The sequence below is a fragment of the Blennius ocellaris genome (assembly GCF_963422515.1).
Source record: "Blennius ocellaris genome assembly, chromosome: 2".
Lineage (NCBI taxonomy): Eukaryota > Metazoa > Chordata > Actinopteri > Blenniiformes > Blenniidae > Blennius > Blennius ocellaris.
In genome coordinates, this window is record NC_137651.1 from 11,824,495 (window position 1) to 11,845,324 (window position 20,830).

The window sequence follows — 20,830 nt, forward strand, 5'->3', positions numbered from 1 at the left end:
TTATTCATGTTCCGGAAGAAAAACTCAGTGTCTTGTATTACTAAATAAATAAATGTGCTGATGAATTCTGTGCACTGAATAAAACATTGAGGCGCAGTCACAGTCACCGGGGGGAAATGGGAGTGTTGACACTTTTCCACTGAAAGCAAAGGAGTTTTTTTTTCGAGTCGTAATGGTGTTGTAGCACGAGGTGGCGCTAAGCACTTTACCTGGATCTGTTTCCTCCTTTAAATTTTCACCGAAGAAGAAGAAGAAGCGGCCGCTGGATCAAATGGCGGTGCACGGGAGCTAGCTGCTCGGCTAATGTAAACATTTAGCAGCCACAGACTCGAGAAGGAGCGACCAAAACGTTTCCTGACGCCATTTTACACACGAATGAAAGTGTATGTGCTCATAAAATAATCTGTGTTGCATGACATGACGCAACAACGTGTGTAGCTCGCTTTGTTAGCTCTGTGATTAGCTCAGGAGTAGCTACAGATTAGCTCGGGAGTTTCGTGTTTTTACTGAAACAAGACTTTTCAGTTCAATACAGTCGGCTTTTAAAGACGAGACACAATGAGACTAAATAGCTGGCGATTCGAAATCCGCTCTCAATCCAGTTTAAATGAGCGAGGTTTGTAGTTCGAGCTCGCTCATACTGATAGGAATTTTAGAGTAGACGGTCGATGAAATCCTCTTCCCCTCAAAGAAAAGTTAACTTTAAAGATTTGCGGTGTTCTGTCGATATGTCGTTTTTCATCAAAAATGAACAGATCCAGCTTAAACCTCAATTCATTCAGATACTTCTTGCATACTTGTCGTTATTTGGCACCAATATTAAATTAGACACATTAATTTTACGACAGGCTTGTGTCTCCTCACTTTCTGAATGTGGTACCTCTCCCCGTGTTTTATTCCCCCCCTCCATCTGATCCGTCTCCAGGAACCTGAGCTGAAAGATGATGAGCCAGCGGCGCGGGATCCATGTGGACCAGTCAGAGCTGCTTTGCACGAAGGGATGTGGATTCTATGGAAACAATGCCTGGCAGGGCCTGTGCTCGAAGTGCTGGAGAGAGGAGAATCAGCGAGAAAAGCAGAAACAGATCCAAGAAGACTGGGCTCTCGCTGAGAAGTGTGTCTCTATATACTGTATTCTTTCTGTGTTTCTTCCTAATTGACAGCCGTGACTGAATGTGCCCTCTTACCTTTCTTTTCTTTCTTTTTTTTGCCAGCTTGGCTTTTGTGCTTGTCTGTCTGTCCTTCTGAAGAGACTTACTTGCATGTTTGACGGTCTTGTTCCTCCCAGGCTGCAGAGAGAGGAAGAGGAAGCATATGCGAGCCGACAGCAAAAGACCCCATCGCAGTCTACCATCACACCTTTCAGCAAGTTTGAAGAAAGAAAAACGAAGGAAAAATCCAGCAAAGTCCACACAGTAACAAAGTTTTTCACTCCGTCAACAAAAACACCTCCAAAAAAAGGTACATGGTGTTGATCGCCGCTCGAAGCAGTCGTTAATTACTTATTTCTGTTAGGCACAGTTTGATTTAATCACGGCTGCAAATTGCAGCATTATTTTGGGATTGTTCCACATGTATCTATTATAGAATCGTGTCTATGTTGATAATTGGCCTAGAAGAAAACACTGGTTACTTCTTTTTTGTCCTGAAACAATTATAAGTCTGGGCTTCCTCTTCGCTTGTTTTTTTGATGGTAGCAGCCAGTCAGAACTAGCCGAGAGTCTCGCTAAGTCAAGATGGTGATTTACAAATGTGGCAAGGAAAGGAGTTTTAATCCTCCAAGACACAACTAAAGATAAAACTTCAAACACAACGTTTCCAATCTGAACATTTTTGCCACTGATCGCTTACCCAAGCTTTATGCACAGAGAGCATCTGTAGCACGTCTTGGTGCGCATTTTGAATTTGTACATTTTTATTACATCCAGTCAGAAAAGGCCAAAGGAAAAACATGAGGCAAGGCCATTCTTTTCAAGGACGGTGAGCAACCGCAGGTGAAATTAAGTATACAGAGAAATGAATGTGTTTGGACAAGATGCGGCTGTTTAGTGTATATTTGAGTACTTTTTTTATTCCATCAACGGTCATCGTCCTGGAACAATATTCACATGTATTTATACCCCCAGAATGGTCTGTATTTATTGCATATTGGGGTTTAAAAAGTAAGCCTGTATATATTTAATATCTGTACTGTTGGCCTGTGCGATTGTCGGTCAGCTCAACAGGATTTTTAATAGATGTAATTATCTGTCCTCTGTTATTTTTGTTTTACTGGAAAACAATGGAATATGAAATCAACCGGATTGTGGTTTCCCAAACTACACTGTGATAATCTGCGTTTTCAGTTCAACCAAATCCACACATTCACCGCTGGTTGTCTGTGCACTGTTTGATTAGACGTACCCCTTCCACTCTCCATTAAGCTGCAGAGACTCTTGCAGAACAACACCTGTCTGTACCTTAAATTAAAATATTCTTCAATCTCTTCTAGATACCTCTTTTGACTCTCACTCCAGTCCGAGCGCCAGCTCCTCAGCAAGCCGTCACATCTCTGCAGACAACGACCAGGCAACAAGAGAGTTCATTGATTTCCTCAAGCCTCTGAAGTCTGGCCGCGAGATCTTCAAACAGTGTCGAGCCTTCACTGAGAGCATGGTCTATAAACGGGTATGATGTGACGAGTTGTGCAAGTTCAGACGAGCCGTTAGCAAAATATTTAAATTAATTTGACCACATGTGTCTCATATGGTTTCTTTACCACTGGTCCAGGTTCTGTTTTTACTAAACATAACATTAGCAAAGATAATTCAAATAATAATTGATCCATCTATCCCATTGATCTCCCCCCCCCACCACCACCACCACCACCTGTCAGTCCTGCACAGTCACACCGCCCAATCAAGAGTCACCACTTAATGTACCAAACACGTATATTCAACTGTTTGAGGCAAAGCGTCACATGTTGCTAAAACCTACTGACAGACCGAATGATTTCCACAGAGGCGCCTTCGCCTCCGGAAACCGTGAGGTAACAGTGCTAACCACCACGACATCATGTCGTCATATCGTCGATTCGCAACTGTCATTTTCAGTTTGATTTTAATTTTTTTTTTAAATGCTGTGCAAAAGTTTGGGGCTGCTATGAAAAGATGTTGCAAAGTTTGACGGCAAAGAGTGCTCACAGCAAATGTTAACATTATTGGATTTCATTACTTTTAATTTGCAATGTTTTTTGTTAAAAAAAAAAAAAAAAAATTAAGCGTTTGCTAATTAAAGCATTCTTACTTTGGTCCGTCTCACTGGGGTCCACTCTAATGACTTGTATGCTGGTACAAAATTCCAAATTATTCACTTTGTGATTGTTTTGGAATTTTCTAGATACTTATGAACTCACAGTTATTGTTAAGAGAAGTATTCAATGTATGGCAAATAATTCAACTGAAATGTATTCACTCTCAGCTCAATTTTCCTTTTTCTACTTTGCTCAGGACATGGGAGCAGATGAGCTGTCAGAATGTGTTCAAGACTTCTACCAAAACCTCTCAGACCGCCTCCACACACAGTTTAAAGGTGTGTTAATTTTTTTATTGATTTATTTTTTAACAGAAAACTGAAGCATTCCAGAGTGTATGATTGCTTTTAGCTCTTTGTTGCGAATGACGCTGTCCACAGGTTCATCCGATCATGTCGAAAGTGTCATGGATGAAGTGGAGAAGTACATGATGACTCGTCTCTACAAGGAGGTCTTTTGTCCCGAAACCACAGACGACGAGAAGAAAGACCTGGCCACTCAGAAGAGAATCAGGTCAGCACCGGGACAAAGTCAGACTGACATTTGCAGCTGAAGAACAAAAGAGGACGCAGCTTGTGATTGTGTGTGTATTGCAGAGCTTTGCACTGGGTCACCATCGAGATGCTGTGTGTTCCTGTCGATGAGGAGATCCCGGAGGTCTCCGACAGCGTCGTTAAAGCCATCACGGGTGAGTCGCACTCTGGCTAAATCTGTAATGCTAGATTATACTATCTTGACTACAAAACGGTTCAGGGTGACCTGATGCGGCCATAACTGTAAGCTTTATGAAAGGGGGAAAGTTTTAAGCCCGTCAGCTAAAGGTTGTCGTCAAATTCTACTAATGTGTCGTCGTCTTCCTTCAAACGTGCACTTTGGTCACTCGCTGATTTCTCTGCACTCTTCCAGATGTGATTGAAATGGATTCCAAGCGTGTTCCTAAGGACAAGCTGGCCTGCATCACTCGATGCAGCAAGCACATCTTCAACGCCATCAAAGTCAGCAAGAAGGAGGCTGCGTCCGCAGACGACTTTCTCCCCACGCTGATTTACATTGTGTTGAAAGCAAACCCTCCACGGCTGCAGTCCAACATCCAGTACATCACCCGCTTCTGCAACCCCAGCCGGCTCATGACGGGAGAGGATGGCTACTATTTCACGAATCTGGTGAGGAAACGAGAGCTTGTGGTGTGTCACTGTGCGCTGTTCTGGAGACTTCATAATCTTGTATCTTGGTGTTTTTAGGATTTTGTAAATGACAAACTTTTTTTTTTTTTTTTTTTTAATTTACAATTCAGCATCTGCACGCACAATAACTTCCATCCTTTAAAATAATAGTTACATTTACAACTTTTGCCACAATGGCCTTCAACTGCATTGGTTTTCGTTGATTGATCCAGTTGATAGTTTAATACAATATGAAGTGAAGCGGTCAGACTCTTGTCACTCCAGTTCACATGAATTCCTGTAAGCCAGCAGCTCAGCTCTTTCAACACATCATGATGAAAGATCACGCTTGTGGAACATGACCTGAAATGGCACTTACAACTGCTGAACATGGTGTTTTCTCTTGGCATTTTGAAACGATCATACTCACACGGGAGCAGTTTAGTGTGCTTGTGATTCCAGGTTTGAATTCCACTGTGGGTCAGTGCGCTTGGCTCTCAACCCCCAACTGCTCTGCGGGCGCCGCATAGCAGCTGCTCTCAAATGCAGAGACCAAATTTCATGTAATTCCATGTGACAGTTAAAGCATTCTTAAATGATAAATATGCACACGCAGTGCTCTGCGGTGGACTTTTGGCTTTTGAATGGAGATAAACTTAGTTAGCATAAAGCTCACTTAGTTTTTCCTCCCCAACGTCACTGAGCAGTCTCTCGTCTCACTACTGCCGCGATGGAGCTTAAAGTACAAAGGGTGTGAAGGTGAAATTCACTGTCACTGACTGCGCACACTGCTGTTCCTCAGTGCTGTGCTGTGGCCTTCATTGAGAAGCTGGACGGCCAGTCTCTGAACCTCAGCACCGAGGAGTTCGACCTCTACATGTCGGGCCAGGCGTCCCCCAATTGGCCGCAGCCCGCCGGCGCCTCGTCGAGCTCCGCCGGCAGCGCGGCGCTCGGCCAAGTCCACAAACGGCTGGACCTGCTGACGGGGCTCGGCGAGCGGCAGGAGCGGGTGATGGAGAAGGCCCGCCAGCTGGAGAGTGACCTGATTGACTGGACGGATGAGGTGGAGCAGAAGGTGCAGAGCGTCCTGGAGAGTTTCCCAGCGGAGCCGCCAAACCCGACTCCGCCTGCCGCCGGTGGGGCGGCGGCGGCATCGTCATCATCATCCTCAGCAATCGACTCTGATAACGTTGAGAACGAGCTCCTGCCTCCGCCTCTGCAACCGCAGGTGTTTGCCGGTTGATGTTGAGCTTTGTGCTCCACAGAAGTTCCTCCGGAGGCTTCAGCTCACCCTCACGTCTTCTCCCAGGTGGTAAACCTCGTTGTCCGTTTGCACATACAGCAGCTGTGGTTTACCGATCCCATTTCCACTGCAGCCGCCCTGAAACCACCCCAATGAGAAATATACCTGATAAATGTAAGTCTCGGCCCGGCCTTTTAGGAGACGTTTCTTAGCTGAACACTTGATTTATGAAGCTCCGGTTGTTTGATTTGATCTCCTCTATTCATCCGAAAAACCAAAGTGTAAAACTGACTACTTTTTTTTCTCTCTCTCTCTCTTTTAACTTTTGTTTCTGTGGATTTTTTTTAAGTGAGTAGCTCTGTTTTACCCACTTTTAGACCTTATCGTAAGGTAAAACCGATGATTTAACATTTATTACTCCATGTAGAGTTCGAGTAGCATTTATGTATTCCGCTAGTCAGAGCTGAAATGTTGCTTTGAGATCTGTGACCAACAAAAGTCTTTTTCGTCTCCTAAATTTAAACAAAAATTGTAGGTGCACCTCAAAAAAGGAGAACACAATGGATTTAAATTCAGACAACGTAATTACATTATTTATTCCACAAACTAAAATATATCTCGATGTTTTAGTTGTATTCTTTTCATTTTTAGTTTGTTATGAATGTCAAATATATACTACCGGTATTTTAAAAATATGAAATAGTTCATAGGATCAATTTTGGTTTTATTGGGGTTTTTTTTTTTCCAATTGTTACAATCAAACTTAAAATCATGCTTGAAACGTTTTACTTTCTATGTTGTGATTCTAGAAATGACCCAAAAAAACAATGACATTTTTGATGATATTCCCAGTTTTTTGAGACGCGCCTGTAGAAGTGTCACAAACTCGGCTTTGTATGAAGCTTCGAGATCTTTCACTCATCGTCTGTCCCGGGGAACTTATGAAGCTTTTTTGTACGAGAAGTAAAACATCTTCAAAAACTTCAAAGCCACACAAATCCCCTGGACTATTCAACTCAGATGCACAAATCTGATGTCGAGTGTTTCCCGGGTGCTGGTGTATTCCTTTGAAATGTCCGAGTATTTCTGTGACGTCAAGAGGGAGTTCTTTGGGTGGAACACTCCAAACATTCGACTGCGTTGCAGCTTTCATGAAGTCCAGTCTGCTCCTGTTCCAGTGTTACGATCAGCAGAGTCATGCTGACATCTTTGATCCAATCAGAGCCCTCCAGTCGTTTTGGGGGGGGGGGGGTTTCTTGTGTGCAAAATATACTCCGTTCCATCTGGGGACAGCAGGTTGTTTTTTCTGTTTGAGACGAACCGAAACCTCCTTCCACAGACGTGGTTCCCAGATCACCTCAGCCGCCTCTGTTTGTTAAATGCGAAGGGGGGGAAATGACTCCACTTTTATTTTATTTGCCGCTCACGTTTTTCGGTATCTTCAAACGACCTCAGTACTTTTCGGTCGTTGTTACATTTGTCAGGTTTCGACATGTTTTGACTTGTCCTGAGGTGTAAATTGGGCAGCCGAGGCTCCTCCTCTGCAGCAACATGCAATAAATACACAGGAGAAGGAGATGGGGAAATGGAGATGAGTCAGACACCGAGTTCCTCTCTTCAGGCTGATTACTCCTGCTTGTCGTGTGTGTGTGTGTGTGTGTGTGTGTGTGTGTGTGTGTGTGTGTGTGTGTGTGTGTGTGTGTGTGTGTGTGTGTGTGTGTGTGTGTGTGTGTGTGTGTGTGTGTGTGTGTGTGTGTGTGTGTGTGTGTGTGTGTGTGTGTGTGTGTGTGTGTGTGTGTGTGTGTGTGAGAGAGAGACACACCAACATACACACAACATGTTTGCGCCGAGTCCTCCAGTTGTGCGTGCAAACGTCGTCGTGTTTTGTTTCCGGTCATAAACTGGGTGTACAGAAGTGATTTTATTTTTCTATAGAGTGGCAGGTTTCAATTCTTCTGGATGCAAATTTGAGACATTAATCCTGTAATATTTACAGTAGTTTAAGAACGTTACTCGAAGGCATGTTACATGAATTCTGACCTAACCTCTGAGGAGGCAGATGTGCGCATGTCGACACTGTACAAGAAGTCGGAAGTGAAGTACTCGTATCTTCCCTGCCGCAGCAGCTTGATCGAACAAACCCAATGAGACACTCCAATCGACAGCTGCTTCGACGGTGCGGAAGTATCCACATAACCAGTTGAAGTTGTTTTTAAAGCACTTTTTAGTTCCGAAACTCTTCGTTCAGACTGAAGGAAGTAGTCGTGAGTTAGGTCGATTGGTGAAAGTTGTGGTCGAGGGCCGTTGCAGCACCGTGTAGTTGTAGTTGGCAATCTGACGTTGAAGGAAATGTTTGAGTCGATGTGAAAGGCCCGATTCCCCCTCCTATGCTTACAAAGTTACACTTCTCTTGTGTTGATAGTCTTTTTGTTGATATTTGGAGCGGTATATAGTCGATGCGTTGTCCAATTTTACTTTGAGAAAATGCTTTTATTGCAACTTTAAAATTTAGCTTGAATAACATCACATTTGCACTGTATGCAGAAGCCATTAAGCAGGTATTTTAAAACCGTTAAGCGTCCTGTGCCCCTTTAGGTTTGTTGCTGTATCAGATGGGGGGGATTTAATTCAATACTGTCTTTTATTTAAATGTAACTTATTGGGACAGTATTGGTATATTTGCATCTATGGGTGTGTGATAAATAAAAATGAATTAAAAAAAAATAAAAAGCCTGGCTGTTGTGTACTTCCTCTTTGTGTTTCACATGACTGCACTGATATTGATAGTGTTGAGACACAACACTGCAAATGTTAGTTATGCAAGTATTAAGTAAGACAAAGAAAGATTGAGGCTCATATTTATTTTAGTCAAAGTTTAAATTGAAACAATGGCAGTGAAATATTCAACTATATTTTGATTGTCATTGTTTAATTCCTTGCTAAAACCTTTTAATTATATGTATGTTTGTTCTCTTTGGATTTCATTTATACAGTGTAGCACTTTTCCACTGCTTGAGTGGCCCTGGGAAGTGTAAAAATCACAGACAAAAACATGAAAGTTAATGTTTCTAATTAATTCTCTTGGGAGTTTTACTGTTTCCATAAGTGAAAGTTTGCTATCACATTACTCATGAAGTAGTAATAGCGTCAAAGCCATACGATGAGGATGAATTTGTCAAAACGGGCTGTACATCCCAGAAATGGTTGCCCTGAGTGGAGGCAGGCTTTTACCAACATGCGTAAGTCTGATTAAAAACACTGCCACGAACAAGATTTCAGATATGTCAGATCTTGCGCCAGACTCAAGTCAAGAGTTTTATTTCTACTAAATTACTAAAACACATATGAGCAAATTAAGGAAATCGAACTTTCCCAGTTTGCAGCTTTGATGGAACAAAAGTGCTTTGCCCTGGGGCGAAGGATGGCAAGCATGGCTGTTCAAGGAAAAAGGATTTACAGCTCGCAGAATGTGGTAATCGGTAGAACGGGCTTCTTGTTGGATGTGGAACTGGAGAGAGGAGCGAAGCTGGAAGCAGAAGGAGATGGGCAGTGATCTGGCCTCTCCCGCCCACCCACCACTGGATGATCAGTGCACACTGCTTGATGACATCATCTCCCCAGGGCCAAGACGACATTCACTGAAGTGAATAAAGGAGAAGCATCTGAAGATGGAAGTGTAATCATGGAGATGGAAGAAACCTCCTCAGCTCCAGTGGCTTCAGGCTGCCAGGAGATTTCAGAGCACTTTCTGCTCCTCACATATGAAGAGGCTCTTTTCCCTTTCAAGAAGTCGCTTTCACACGGTGCCACAACTTTTATCGGCTCAAGGCCTCAATCAAATCGGTGGTCCACAAGGATCTCTGACCTCACGCATGTGTTGAAATAAGCTTTTTTTCTTCTTCTTCTGTTCTTCTGCCAGTGATGTTCTTATATTGAGATATGACAAAGAAGAAAAAGATCATAGATTTAAAACAAAATGGTTATTTATAGAAAGGACACACTAGTTAAAAACAGCATTAAAATAAAGTATAGTTCTGGGGGAAATGTTCATTTCATGATAAGACAGCATTTTTTGGAAAGAGGATATCCTGTGTGGCATCTTGCAGTACTGGGAAAGCAAACTGAATCTCTTTCACTTCCCTCCATATTATAAATAAATTAATGTTCTTTGAGTTTCCATTTCTCACACACAGAGAAATCACAATGGACAAGGTCATCGCTCTTCTTGGTGAGTTTTCTTTCCCTCAGTCATAATGTTCCATGTTGATCAAATTTCTGAAGTACTTTGATGAGATTTTCTCTAAACAGCTGTCACCTTTTCTTTTAGTTCTGTCATCCCTACCACAGCTTGTAACACCATTCGGTATGTACCAAATATTCACCTCCCGATCCACTCCACTACTACTACCTGTTAACGTCTACAATATTGTATTGTGATATTCAAGAAGACGCCACAGTGAGAGGATATTTGTAAATGATGCAATGGCTATTCCAAAACGTATTATATTGGCCATTTATCCGGAACTTTACTCTGAAGAAAATGCTATACATTTCACAATTAACTAGATATGCTGGTGTTTATCAAGTACGTTTACTAATAGTACTTAAAAATACTAATTGATAATTGCTTATTTTAAGAGTGAATGATGAGCTCCAACACTTATTATGGCCTCCAGTAAACACATATAACAATCAATGTCCTACAAATACACTAAAGATCCGACCACCTAACAACACAAAACAACTTTTTCCATTTTGCCTGATTACATTGTTAATTCGTAGGCCTACATGTCCCGTGCAAATTGCAGCTTGAATATAATCAATATTTTAGCTTCATTTGCTAATGTTAACATGACATTTAGAGTAAACGTGTGTTTGTTTATGATCCAAACCCACAATTGAGCTAAAATATTATGGCATTTTCATCCTGTGTTTTTGTTTTCCCCAATAGTTTCCTCATTAAGAGCTGAGGTCAAGGTCAAGCCACAGACCTCATGGATCTTCACGGGCGAGGGCACTCGGCTCACATGCAGCGTTCCTGACAACGGCAGGTCTGTCTGGGATTACCAGTGGTTCAGGGGCTCTGAGCTGCTGCCGCAGACCGGAGAGAATTTCAGTCTGTGGAAGGCCAAGATGAAAGAAAGTGGGAACTTTTCCTGCGAAGGAGTGAGGGACATGTTGCTGGGGAAGGTTTACACCCTCAGAAGTCTACCTGTGGACATCAGAGTGGATGGTAAGATGTCGATACTGGGATATCAGACCCTTTCTTCTGGAATAAAGGGAGAATTCTCAAACCCGTTCTTAACAATGGACAGGATTCTAATCCAACATACAAAAACATGCTGCTGCTGGTCTAAGACATCACCTCGAGGTAACTTTATTCTCTGTTCCGCAGGTGGCTTGGCTATTCTGCAGGTCCTACCTCATCCTGGCCTCATCGGACAAAACATGTCAATGACCTGCCGTGTGCGACGCAACTCTCCAGTCTCCGAGACAATTTTTTATAAAGACGGCATTGAAGTTAGGAGAGAAATTGGCCCCAACGCACAATTACACCTTACAAACCTGAGACATGAAGACGAAGGGATATATTCCTGCAGGGCTTCATGGGACACAAGGGGTCGTACTATCTCTGTCATTTCAGCCGCCACTTATGTGCATATCGGGGGTGAGTTTAAGCAAAGGAATGTCAGGCTGAGTGTAAAGCTCACCTGAAATTGAGTTGCTGTTGGGATTTGAAAATAATTCAAATGAAAGAAAATTCTCTCTCTTTTTTAAGCAACCTTCCTATTTTCAAGCCTTTAACAGTCTCAAAGAGGATTTGTCGTCATTTGTGTTTTCCAAAATATTACTCCTTTATGAAATGCCCTTATCTGTATCAAGGGAAAAAAACGTGTTTCCTCTTCTCTTTCGCAGAGGTTTTGTCACAGCCCGTGTTGGAAATTCATCCCAACCTGAGTGGAGACAATGAGATGAATCTCACCTGTCACGTCCAGTACAACGCTCACTCCATCTTAAGTACTCCTTCCATTAATTTCTTTTTCTACAAGAATAACAATCGTCTGGGGATGACACCCAATAAAAACTATCAAGTGGTCAAGCAGACTCCGGGCCTGTACAGCTGCAAGGTCAAGGTTCTGGAGTTGGGCTTCACTACGTTTAGTGAGCCCAAACAATTTGGTGAAGACACAGGTACATCCATGTAAATTCAATCTTTCTTGTGTTGTATGTTAGAACTTTGACGCTTTATCTTTACAATCAACTTTGAAACGTTGCACAACAAATTGGAGCAATCTCTCACGGTTTCGTTTTCTCTGACCAAACAGGCCCGAGGACAACAGAGCTCCCACCGTTATCTTCAACGCCAGTCCCTGAACCCTCAGCACTTCCTGCGGCTCGGCCACTAACAACACCGCTCACCCCCAAAGCTCCTGCTCATTGGCAGTATACTCAGGTGAGCACCCGATCAACAGAGCTTCCTCTGACAGTCAATGCAACGCATTGTAGTCCAACCACATTATCACCTGTTGACGCACCCCAGGAACCCGGTGAAGGATCCGGAAAGTTCTCCGAGGAGTCTGGCGACTTTTCTGAGGAATCTGGCGACTTTCCTGAGGAGTCTGGTGACTTTTCCGGGGGGTCAGGTTGGTGACCTAACCCAAGGCTTTGATGACATGCCCGAGGCGGTACATTGATGTCTCAGATTTCAACTTGTTTATTAAATTACAGACCACCACAGCGATGAATGACCCTAAATCCTTTTAATAGCAAAAGATTGCCTTATCTTCAGCTTTCTGATAAATCCTACCCAGCCTCTGTGTCGTCATTACACCCTCACACATTCAGCTGTAATGTTTTTTTAAAAATTTGAAATAATGCTTAGATTCATTAAGGTTAGTTTATGTTATGCAAAGGAAATGAGTATCATTCATAGTTTTGAAAATATTTGATGATATTGTATATATGTATTTAAAAAACAAATCAAACATCTCATGTATATCTGCACTGTCAGACTTTATTTTGAGTGAATACATTTGCTTTTTACATCACTAATGCACAGCAGACACATTAGAACAGTGTTTTTTCACAGCGTGTGGGTGATGAGCCCCTTTCACAGACCTTGAACCACATTGCTGTTGATTTTAATACCATCACTCACTTGCTTAGTGACAGTACATCCATTGAATTTAGTTTATCTCAAGTGTAACAACCTCTAACCCGTCACAGTATTTAGATGTTTAAAATACCCACCATATCAGTATATATTGTCTGCAGTTGTTACGCCATTGATTTTGTACTGAAGCTGCTTCCATGCTTTACACCGACAATGATTTATGCTCTGAAGGTGTGTATTTCAATAAAACATTTAATAGCGATCTGCATCCTCTCCATTCTTTTTCTCATGACTTCTTATCAAAAATTTAAAACACAAAAATCTCCCGGATCACTTCCTGCTGCTGCTTCCTCTGAGACTCGCTGGTTGACCCACAGGGGAGCCTCACATGACACTTTGAAAACCACAGTTCTCTACATCCTCTTTCACTGATCTGAATATCGGAATAGTTTTGCCTTGGCTCCTTCACAATGTGCCACTCACAGCTTTATATATTATGTATGATTATACTGTGTTACATAGTTGATGAAGAAAGATCAAAATATCCCCCCCCAAAAAAAAGTTATTCCAAAGAAACACGATAGTTTGTGGGTTTTCTAGTTTTTATTAAGAGGATACAGAATAATGAAAAAAGCACAAAAGAAATGATACAAAATATACAAGGGAGCTTGTGACAAGCTCATGTGTATGCTGTAGTACCGCAGGTATTCGGCCTCGTCTCTGATACGGTCAAGTTGGAGCGTTACAGTAGGAACAGAGACGGTCAGTACGGCACTGCAGAGTCTCAGGCCTTATCTGAGTAAAGCAGAAACCCAGAGAAGATGCTGTCATCCTCACTGCTGGCATATGCCCCATTCCAGTCTCTGAGTGTCTCCATCCACACCTGGTCACCCGCCGCCAGCCGTAGCACCACCAGAGTGGACGCCTGGTCGATGTCCTGACCGTACAGAGAGTCCCGTGTTCTCACTCGCCGTGACCCGTTCACCACCAGAGTGGCTCGCAGTGGTTGGTTACGCACGGTGATGTGGAAGGAGAAGACATAAACCCCCGGGTGGACGCAGGTAAAGCTGTTGGACGTAATGTTGAAGTGGTTTTCGTCATTGTAGAAGACCTTGTCAAAGCGGATTGGGAAGCCAGAGGGAGGGAAGGACTTTCTGGGAGAGATGCCCACGCTGAAGGCAGAGCGTTTGAGAGGAAGCCCTGATCCCTTGGCTCCTTTCAATCCGCGAAAGCCCCGATCGCCTCTCATCCCAGGGTAACCTCGATCACCTTTTGGTCCTAGCATCCCTCTTATGCCTTGAGGTCCTTGAGGCCCTCTCACACCTGGTTCTCCCGGAGGTCCAGGAGGTCCTTGATCCCCTCGGAGACCCACTGGGCCAGGCGCTCCATGCTTGCCATTTATCCCTGGAATGCCCATCCCTCCTGGGATGCCGGGAGCTCCAGAATCCCCTCGCTCACCTTTTGGTCCTCTCTCCCCAAAGGTGCCACACTCTCCCTTGTCCCCCTTTTCTCCCTTGGCACCCAGTTCAACAGCCAGTCCTGGAGGCCCGATCGGCCCGGTCGGCCCTTCTCTTCCTGGCTCTCCTTTCTCACCAGCAGTCCCATTATGGCCACGTTCTCCTTTCTCCCCACTTTCACCTTTGATACCATGCAACCCTGTTTCACCTTTTTCACCTTTGTGGCCAGCATCGCCTGCAAGATAGAGGAAACTTGTTCAGAACGCAGGCGTCCAAACAAATAGTGTTATAATGATCATGTGGGTAAGTTTGACCTTTTTGACCAGGCTTCCCTGGAATTCCTTGTGGCCCGGCAGTGCCGCCGTTGCCTCTGTCACCTCGATCACCTGAGAAGTTCACATGTGATCACAATATGAATATTTCATAAGAATATATATATAATTCTCATGGAAGACCTTGGGCTTACTGTTCCCAAAATCACAGACTTTGATTTGTTTTATCCTATTGTTTAGTTGTGAATTAAATGCTGACTAAAATACAGACTAAAAAACAGTTTCATCTTCCTATAAATTCTCAAGCCTGTGACATTTCTAACCTCACCCAGCATCACTCTTCAGCAGTTTTATGACATGCATTGAAAATGTCATTGATTACAGTTACTTTTGGGTTTCTATGGGGAGTGGGGAAACTTAATTTAATTGCAATAACACATCACCAGTAGGGTAAAATGAAATAAAATGTATCTCACAACAATCTAAACACAGCACAATTTAACAATCCAATGTTTGGTGAATTCTGAGGAAGGGTCAACATCAAAGGATGAAAAACTCAAGCTGTCTTGTTGAATTAATGAGGATGCAGTTGTGTTGTTGTGAAGTCACAAGGTGCCGTATAATGTGGCACTTTGCAGTTCGTGAACAAAAATAGATTTATAAACGGTGACAACACAGGTGAGATTAACCAACAACATGCAGACGACAGCAGACGGCATCGGAAAGGTATCATACAGGTAGGTTCTTCTTTTTTTAGTTGAAAAATGCCAGTGCTTCACATGTGTCATGCATAAAGCATAACTTATCACAAACAGTCTGATATATTTTTGTTATGGATTATTGAAGTGACCTTCCAGGAGACAGGAGTTTAGTGAAATAATGGCAGCGATGCACTCCACTGGCAACAACAGTTGGGGAAAAATACAAACGCTACTATAACCTTAGTGACCAGGACATAAAGAGAAAGCACAGTATTTTCAATGAAAGTGACATGGAATGTTCCCACTAAACTTTTATTACATGAAAACTAAAGGTGGTACAAACACCTGTCTGAAAGTCGATATTTTCTAACACATTACTGCTGAAGGTAGAAATATTAAACCAACACATTCTTCACAAGACTGTTATCTATTGAGCTCTTAAGTCTGTTGGTTGCTGGTTTACCAGCCATCATACCACAGCATCATCGAGTCCATTGTCACTTTTTGCAAAACATTTTTTTGCAAAACAGTTCATCATCTGAGGAAAACAGGAGATCTCCGGCCAGATCACTCTTTGGTCACATGAACCAGGAAGCAGGTTGGGATGAACTCGTGTCAAGATGTTCGACTATCAATACTTATCCACTCACAGAGAGCATGAAAACTCCACACAAGGCAATGGGGCAAGAACTCTAGCCACTACACCTGTGTGGCCCTATTAATATTTTCACATTTGTGAATCAAGACAAAACAATATATTATCTAATAATTTTCATTAGATTCTTTGTTGATGATTTTGTTGTTGTTGTCGTTGTTGTTGTTTGCAGCACTGTAAAACAGCATTGTCATTCTTCCAATATTATATAGGATGTAACAAACTGTTTCAACTGTGTATTCAAACTTATTATGCTCACCTTTGTTGCCTTTTAACCCCATTGGACCACTCACACCAGGTGGTCCAGGTAAACCAGACGCTCCTGTGAGGCCTCTTTCACCAGGTGGCCCTAGGTGAGTAGAAACAAGTGATATCCAAAATACTGAAACTAAACACTATATTTGCACTTTATCAGTGAGTCTGATACCTGCCAAGCCTTTGTCTCCCTTCGGACCCCTGGGGCCCCTCTCCGGTGGGCAGCACTCACAAAAGTTGAAGTAACACTCATTATAATCCAGGGTGTAGTTCTCGGGGCCGACACCAGGTGGCGGGTCAGTGTTCCCACTTTGGTACTGTGGAAAGATGTGATTTGGATAGGTGGTTTTCTCTGTGGTGGGCTGCACAGGATTTGCAGTTGCCACTATCTTGAGGGTCTTGGGTATGCTGGTGGTCACGGGGCTGTGCACGGTGATCTGAGGGATGGGCTTCTTGGTATATTGGTACTTTGGCTTCGCTGTGGTCTTGGCTTCAGCAGTGGACATCACAGTGACAGTGACCACGAATATTGCCACAAGGGTCAACTGACAGGAGATAATCCTCATGGTTGACTGGGATCTAAGAACACATGGAGACACCTGTGTGACCGCTCCATTTTCATTTCCCATGTATTGTCATTTTGAAAACAAGAGGTTATGGAAGTAGCACATGATGACTACCATTGGTCCAAGTCAAACTCATAGTATGAGTAAAGGTTTCTGCACCCATTTCTTCTATTATATTCTATATTTTCCCATGTACATTTGGAGCTCTCTGACATCGCTGTAGTCTGCGTGCTTTGAGTAATCCAGAAGTTAATCACAGCTGTGTTCAGTTTCTTGGCAGTTTATCACTTAATTCAGCACATCAAGTGTCTAACTAGAATGAAAAACTTCCAATGACTGACTCTCAAAATCAAATTCCCTAATATACATTTAATCTTATGCAAATCAGAGATTTGTTTATATTAGCCTCCTGCTATGGTGCATTTCTGCACGATATATGTGTATAAAATATATTTAGCAAATCGAGACTCACCCTGTTATGCATAAGTAGTATGATCATTTATCCTCTCTTGCAGTGTCTTGGTGGCAGCACCAGTAGCTCCAGGTCTCTCAGATATCTCGGCCAGGTTAGGCTGAAAGAACATCTCCACCAATGAGGGTGTTTGCTGGAGGCACAGGGGGAGGGCTGAAGTTCCACTGTGGTGGGCTGGAGCTGGCCCAAGGAGAATCACTGTGCTGTGGCCCATTCTCTGTACCCCTGTTGTGTAGAAAGGTGCTTTTGTGACATGGGATACGGCGCCCGCCAGGAGCACTCCCTCGCTACCAGCTAGGCAAGGAGCAAAGGCTGTGGGGCAATGGGTCACCCGATATGGGAGGCATTCCTCCAACACCCAAGCTACTGCCCAGGCTCTTATCGTGGGACAAAGCCAAGAAGAGAAGAGTCTCTGACAGGGGCCAAAACACTACAGTAGATTTACTTAAGGTCATATTGGGACAACGCTCACAGCAAGTGTCTACATGTAGGGTGCCCAATCTGTTTTTTTTTATGTTGTCCTATACATAATCCTGTAAACTGACCTACATGGCGATATCTGCAACAATTAATTAAAGCAACTCAATGCTAAACCTGCAAGCTGGCACGTAGCACAGAAGGACCCCGATTTTACAATCTACCAGCACTTGGTGAGTAGCCAAAGCAAAGGTTTAGCCGAAAGAGCACTGATAATCACTCAGCACCCGCTAAACCTGAGCTGTTTGTCAAAAGAACCAGCGTATCTCCTTTAAATCACTGCAGTTGTGATGCATGCCTGATCACTGTGACGGACTCTGTGCACATGAGCTTCAAACGCCCGTGGCAGCCACATTTGTAAACTATGATTCATACTGTGTGGCAGTACAATGATTCTTTCTCATGGTGTAATAAGATAGTAGTGGATTTCTTTTTTTGTAGAAAAGTGATTTTCTGGTAGCTGTCTAGTTGAAGCTCTCGACTTGCCAGTGACAATGAATGTTTGAGTAGTGGACATGCCTCAGTTGCCAAAGACCTCACATCCTGAGAGAGATCCATGACCAGCTATGAGTGAGCAGGAAGAGGGGGAAATGAAATTTGGTAAACAGAGAGGGTTGATGGTGGGATATGGAAAGAAGACTGAGTTTATTTCAACTGTTGTCATTCTCTCAGGTATACTTCTGTTTACCTCCTCACCTACATTTGTTCTCTCATCCTCCCCCTTTTTCCCAGCAGCTCAGGTAAACTGTCCCGAACTTGCACCTCCGTAAACAGATGGACTGTAAGATATGTAGGTGAGTCCTGAGAGGGAGAGAGAGAGAAGAGATCTTTTTTTGGGGGGGGGGTCTCCATGCCTGAACTCAACAACATCGTCTCTCAGATCCATTCAGACCACACACAACAGTGGTGGTCATTTTACACTGCCCAGCTGGACCCAGACGCTGCTCACCTGTCCGTTCATTTTACACTGGCACCGACGCTGCCCTCAGCCTCACTCCACACACACACACACACACACACACACACACACACACACACACACACACACACACACACACACACACACACACACACACACACACACACACACACACACACACACACACACACACACACTGAGCCGAGGGTAAGAAAGAGTTAACCCACTCAGCCAGTGCAGCCAAGCAGAGAGTGGACCAAAGATGACTTGGGTGGGTGGAGGCGTATTGCCTTACGTTAATGCTACTTATGTAAAAGAGATCTCGAAGCAGCCGTGAATGTGTATAAAGTAAGTCACTTCTTTACTTTTTTAGTAACCAACAAAGCAACCAACCATTCTGTATGATTCATGCCCATGCTCACAGATACAAATGAGACCACGGACCATGTTTCATTCTTTTACTGGGATTTTATCAGAGAAAATCTAGACTTCGCAGAATTAGCAGCTAATGACTTTGGCAAGAGACCTGCTGGCAGCGACGCGAGGTCTCATGTAGTCAGGCGGTGCACAAAAACACTTTATCCTGCCACACTTTCCCCTCTCTCTGATGTGGGCGGTTGGGTTCTAATGCTTTTGACTATGGCTGTGCATGACTATGGCTCCTGAACTCAGGAGAAGAGCAGTTTGTTTGTGATGAAATGTGCTAACGCAATGTTATGGAACGTTTGCCATAACAGTCTGAAATGGAATGAAACAATCTCGCATTGTCATGCATCTTTCATGCTTCTCTGTAGAGTAATGGTGCGTTGAGTACAAACTGTTTGCAAGGTTGTCCGCCATCGATAGAGTGCAAACGTCCTCTATTAGAGCAGCAGTAACATCACAAACTATGTTCACACAGATTATTTATGCACTCTCAGCAGTTCTTAGAAACAGGGAGGTTGTCCACTGACACACTAGCTTAGTAATCAGAGTGGAGCGCCTCACCAGGGGATACGAGAGACAGTAAGCTGGATACTAATAAGGACAATGAGACTTAGAAGTAAAACAAGTAAATAGAATCTCCTTGCAGTGAACCAGTAGTGCTAATTAATGCACTATACTTCATTTACAAGTGCACCCTGGAGAGGTATATGAGACATGGACACGAGTCATTCAGCCACAGAGGGCAATGAAACAACAGGACAAAAAGTGTATTTATGTGATGCACTAATTAAAATATTGATAGTGTAGTGGATATTCTAGTGCTCTTCTGTGATGCTCGGTTTGGTACAGGAAGACTTGAGACCCAGTGGTTTGAGATGCTTGAACAGGGAATTTATTCAGACATGTAGCCGGAGATCTCCCACACAAGACAAACAGAGAGACATTAGACAGGTCTTCACACAAACACAAGCACACACATTCTGACAATCCTACCCCCCCGACACAATCTCCTCCTTTGTATATAAAGTCGCTTCCCCATAATCTCATCCTCCAAGGCCTGTTTCTGGCACTGCCATAAACTGGAGCAAAAACCACGCTGATTAAGGGGCTCCAACTTACTGTCACAACAGGTCCTAACCGGCCTGGCGTTATCAAGTTCTCAGGAGTATCTGGGGTGACGAGGAAGGAAGACCTGTGTGGCATTCACAGATAAGTTAGTTTCACATGTAGGCACATGTAGGCCAGAAAATCTAAGAGGCCTTAGATTTTCTACAACAGATAGTAATCTATATCTGGCAAGCTCAGTGATTTCTTTAATGTAGAGTAGACTCATTCAACGTCTAGCCTAGTTGATTATTTCTCTAGTCAACCACTTGGTGGCAGGCTTCCTCTTTACTTTCTTCACTGCCTTGTTTGAGTTCAAGCCTTCATTTCAGTCATATACAATCCCTGCTACATGTGCTCCTTTTTCTTTTCAGCCAGTAATCGTACTTTGATGACAGTCATATACTACACTATTAAATCGTTTTTGTTAAACATTGAGATATGAGCTGCTGCTTGTATGTTTTATGCTTTTGCTCTCCGAAAGCATCTCTACCTTCCAGTCCATGAACTATGAAAAACTGTAAAGCAAAGTAAAGCATTATACATACAAAACTACAGCAGTGTTTTCAAAGATATGACCAATGACATGTCTCGGGTGCTGTAGGGTTAGAGGGGTATTCATATAGATATATTCTAGCTGATAATATGAAATACTTGGTGTTTACCAATTGGAGGATGATAATACAGTTTGAATTGGTATTTTTTTTTAAAGCA

General features: G+C 43.2%; 3 protein-coding genes across 3 annotated transcripts; 2 read left to right on the forward strand and 1 right to left on the reverse strand.

The window, feature by feature from the left end:
- The first annotated feature begins 249 nt into the window (after positions 1–249).
- Positions 250–7,515, forward strand: LOC308143966 (rab5 GDP/GTP exchange factor-like). Its single transcript, XM_080514928.1, has 9 exons — positions 250–383; positions 926–1,114; positions 1,289–1,461; positions 2,492–2,667; positions 3,489–3,570; positions 3,673–3,805; positions 3,889–3,980; positions 4,199–4,455; positions 5,258–7,515. The coding sequence occupies exons 2-9, from the start codon at positions 942–944 to the stop codon at positions 5,696–5,698; spliced, it is 1,527 nt and encodes a 508-aa protein (XP_080371054.1). The 5' UTR covers positions 250–383; positions 926–941; the 3' UTR covers positions 5,699–7,515.
- Positions 7,516–9,901: 2,386 nt separating this feature from the next.
- On the forward strand, positions 9,902–13,014 carry LOC308140282 (high affinity immunoglobulin gamma Fc receptor I-like; the record flags this gene model as incomplete). The annotated part of the gene is made up of 7 exons (XM_080509971.1): positions 9,902–9,926; positions 10,026–10,061; positions 10,650–10,931; positions 11,094–11,366; positions 11,615–11,890; positions 12,025–12,152; positions 12,240–13,014. The coding sequence occupies 7 exons, from the start codon at positions 9,902–9,904 to the stop codon at positions 12,348–12,350; spliced, it is 1,131 nt and encodes a 376-aa protein (XP_080366097.1). The 3' UTR covers positions 12,351–13,014.
- A 582-nt stretch (positions 13,015–13,596) lies between these two features.
- otol1b (otolin 1b) lies at positions 13,597–16,718 on the reverse strand (the record flags this gene model as incomplete). Its single annotated transcript, XM_080509506.1, has 4 exons — positions 13,597–14,504; positions 14,584–14,655; positions 16,157–16,246; positions 16,325–16,718. The coding sequence occupies 4 exons, from the start codon at positions 16,716–16,718 to the stop codon at positions 13,597–13,599; spliced, it is 1,464 nt and encodes a 487-aa protein (XP_080365632.1).
- Positions 16,719–20,830: the final 4,112 nt, after the last annotated feature.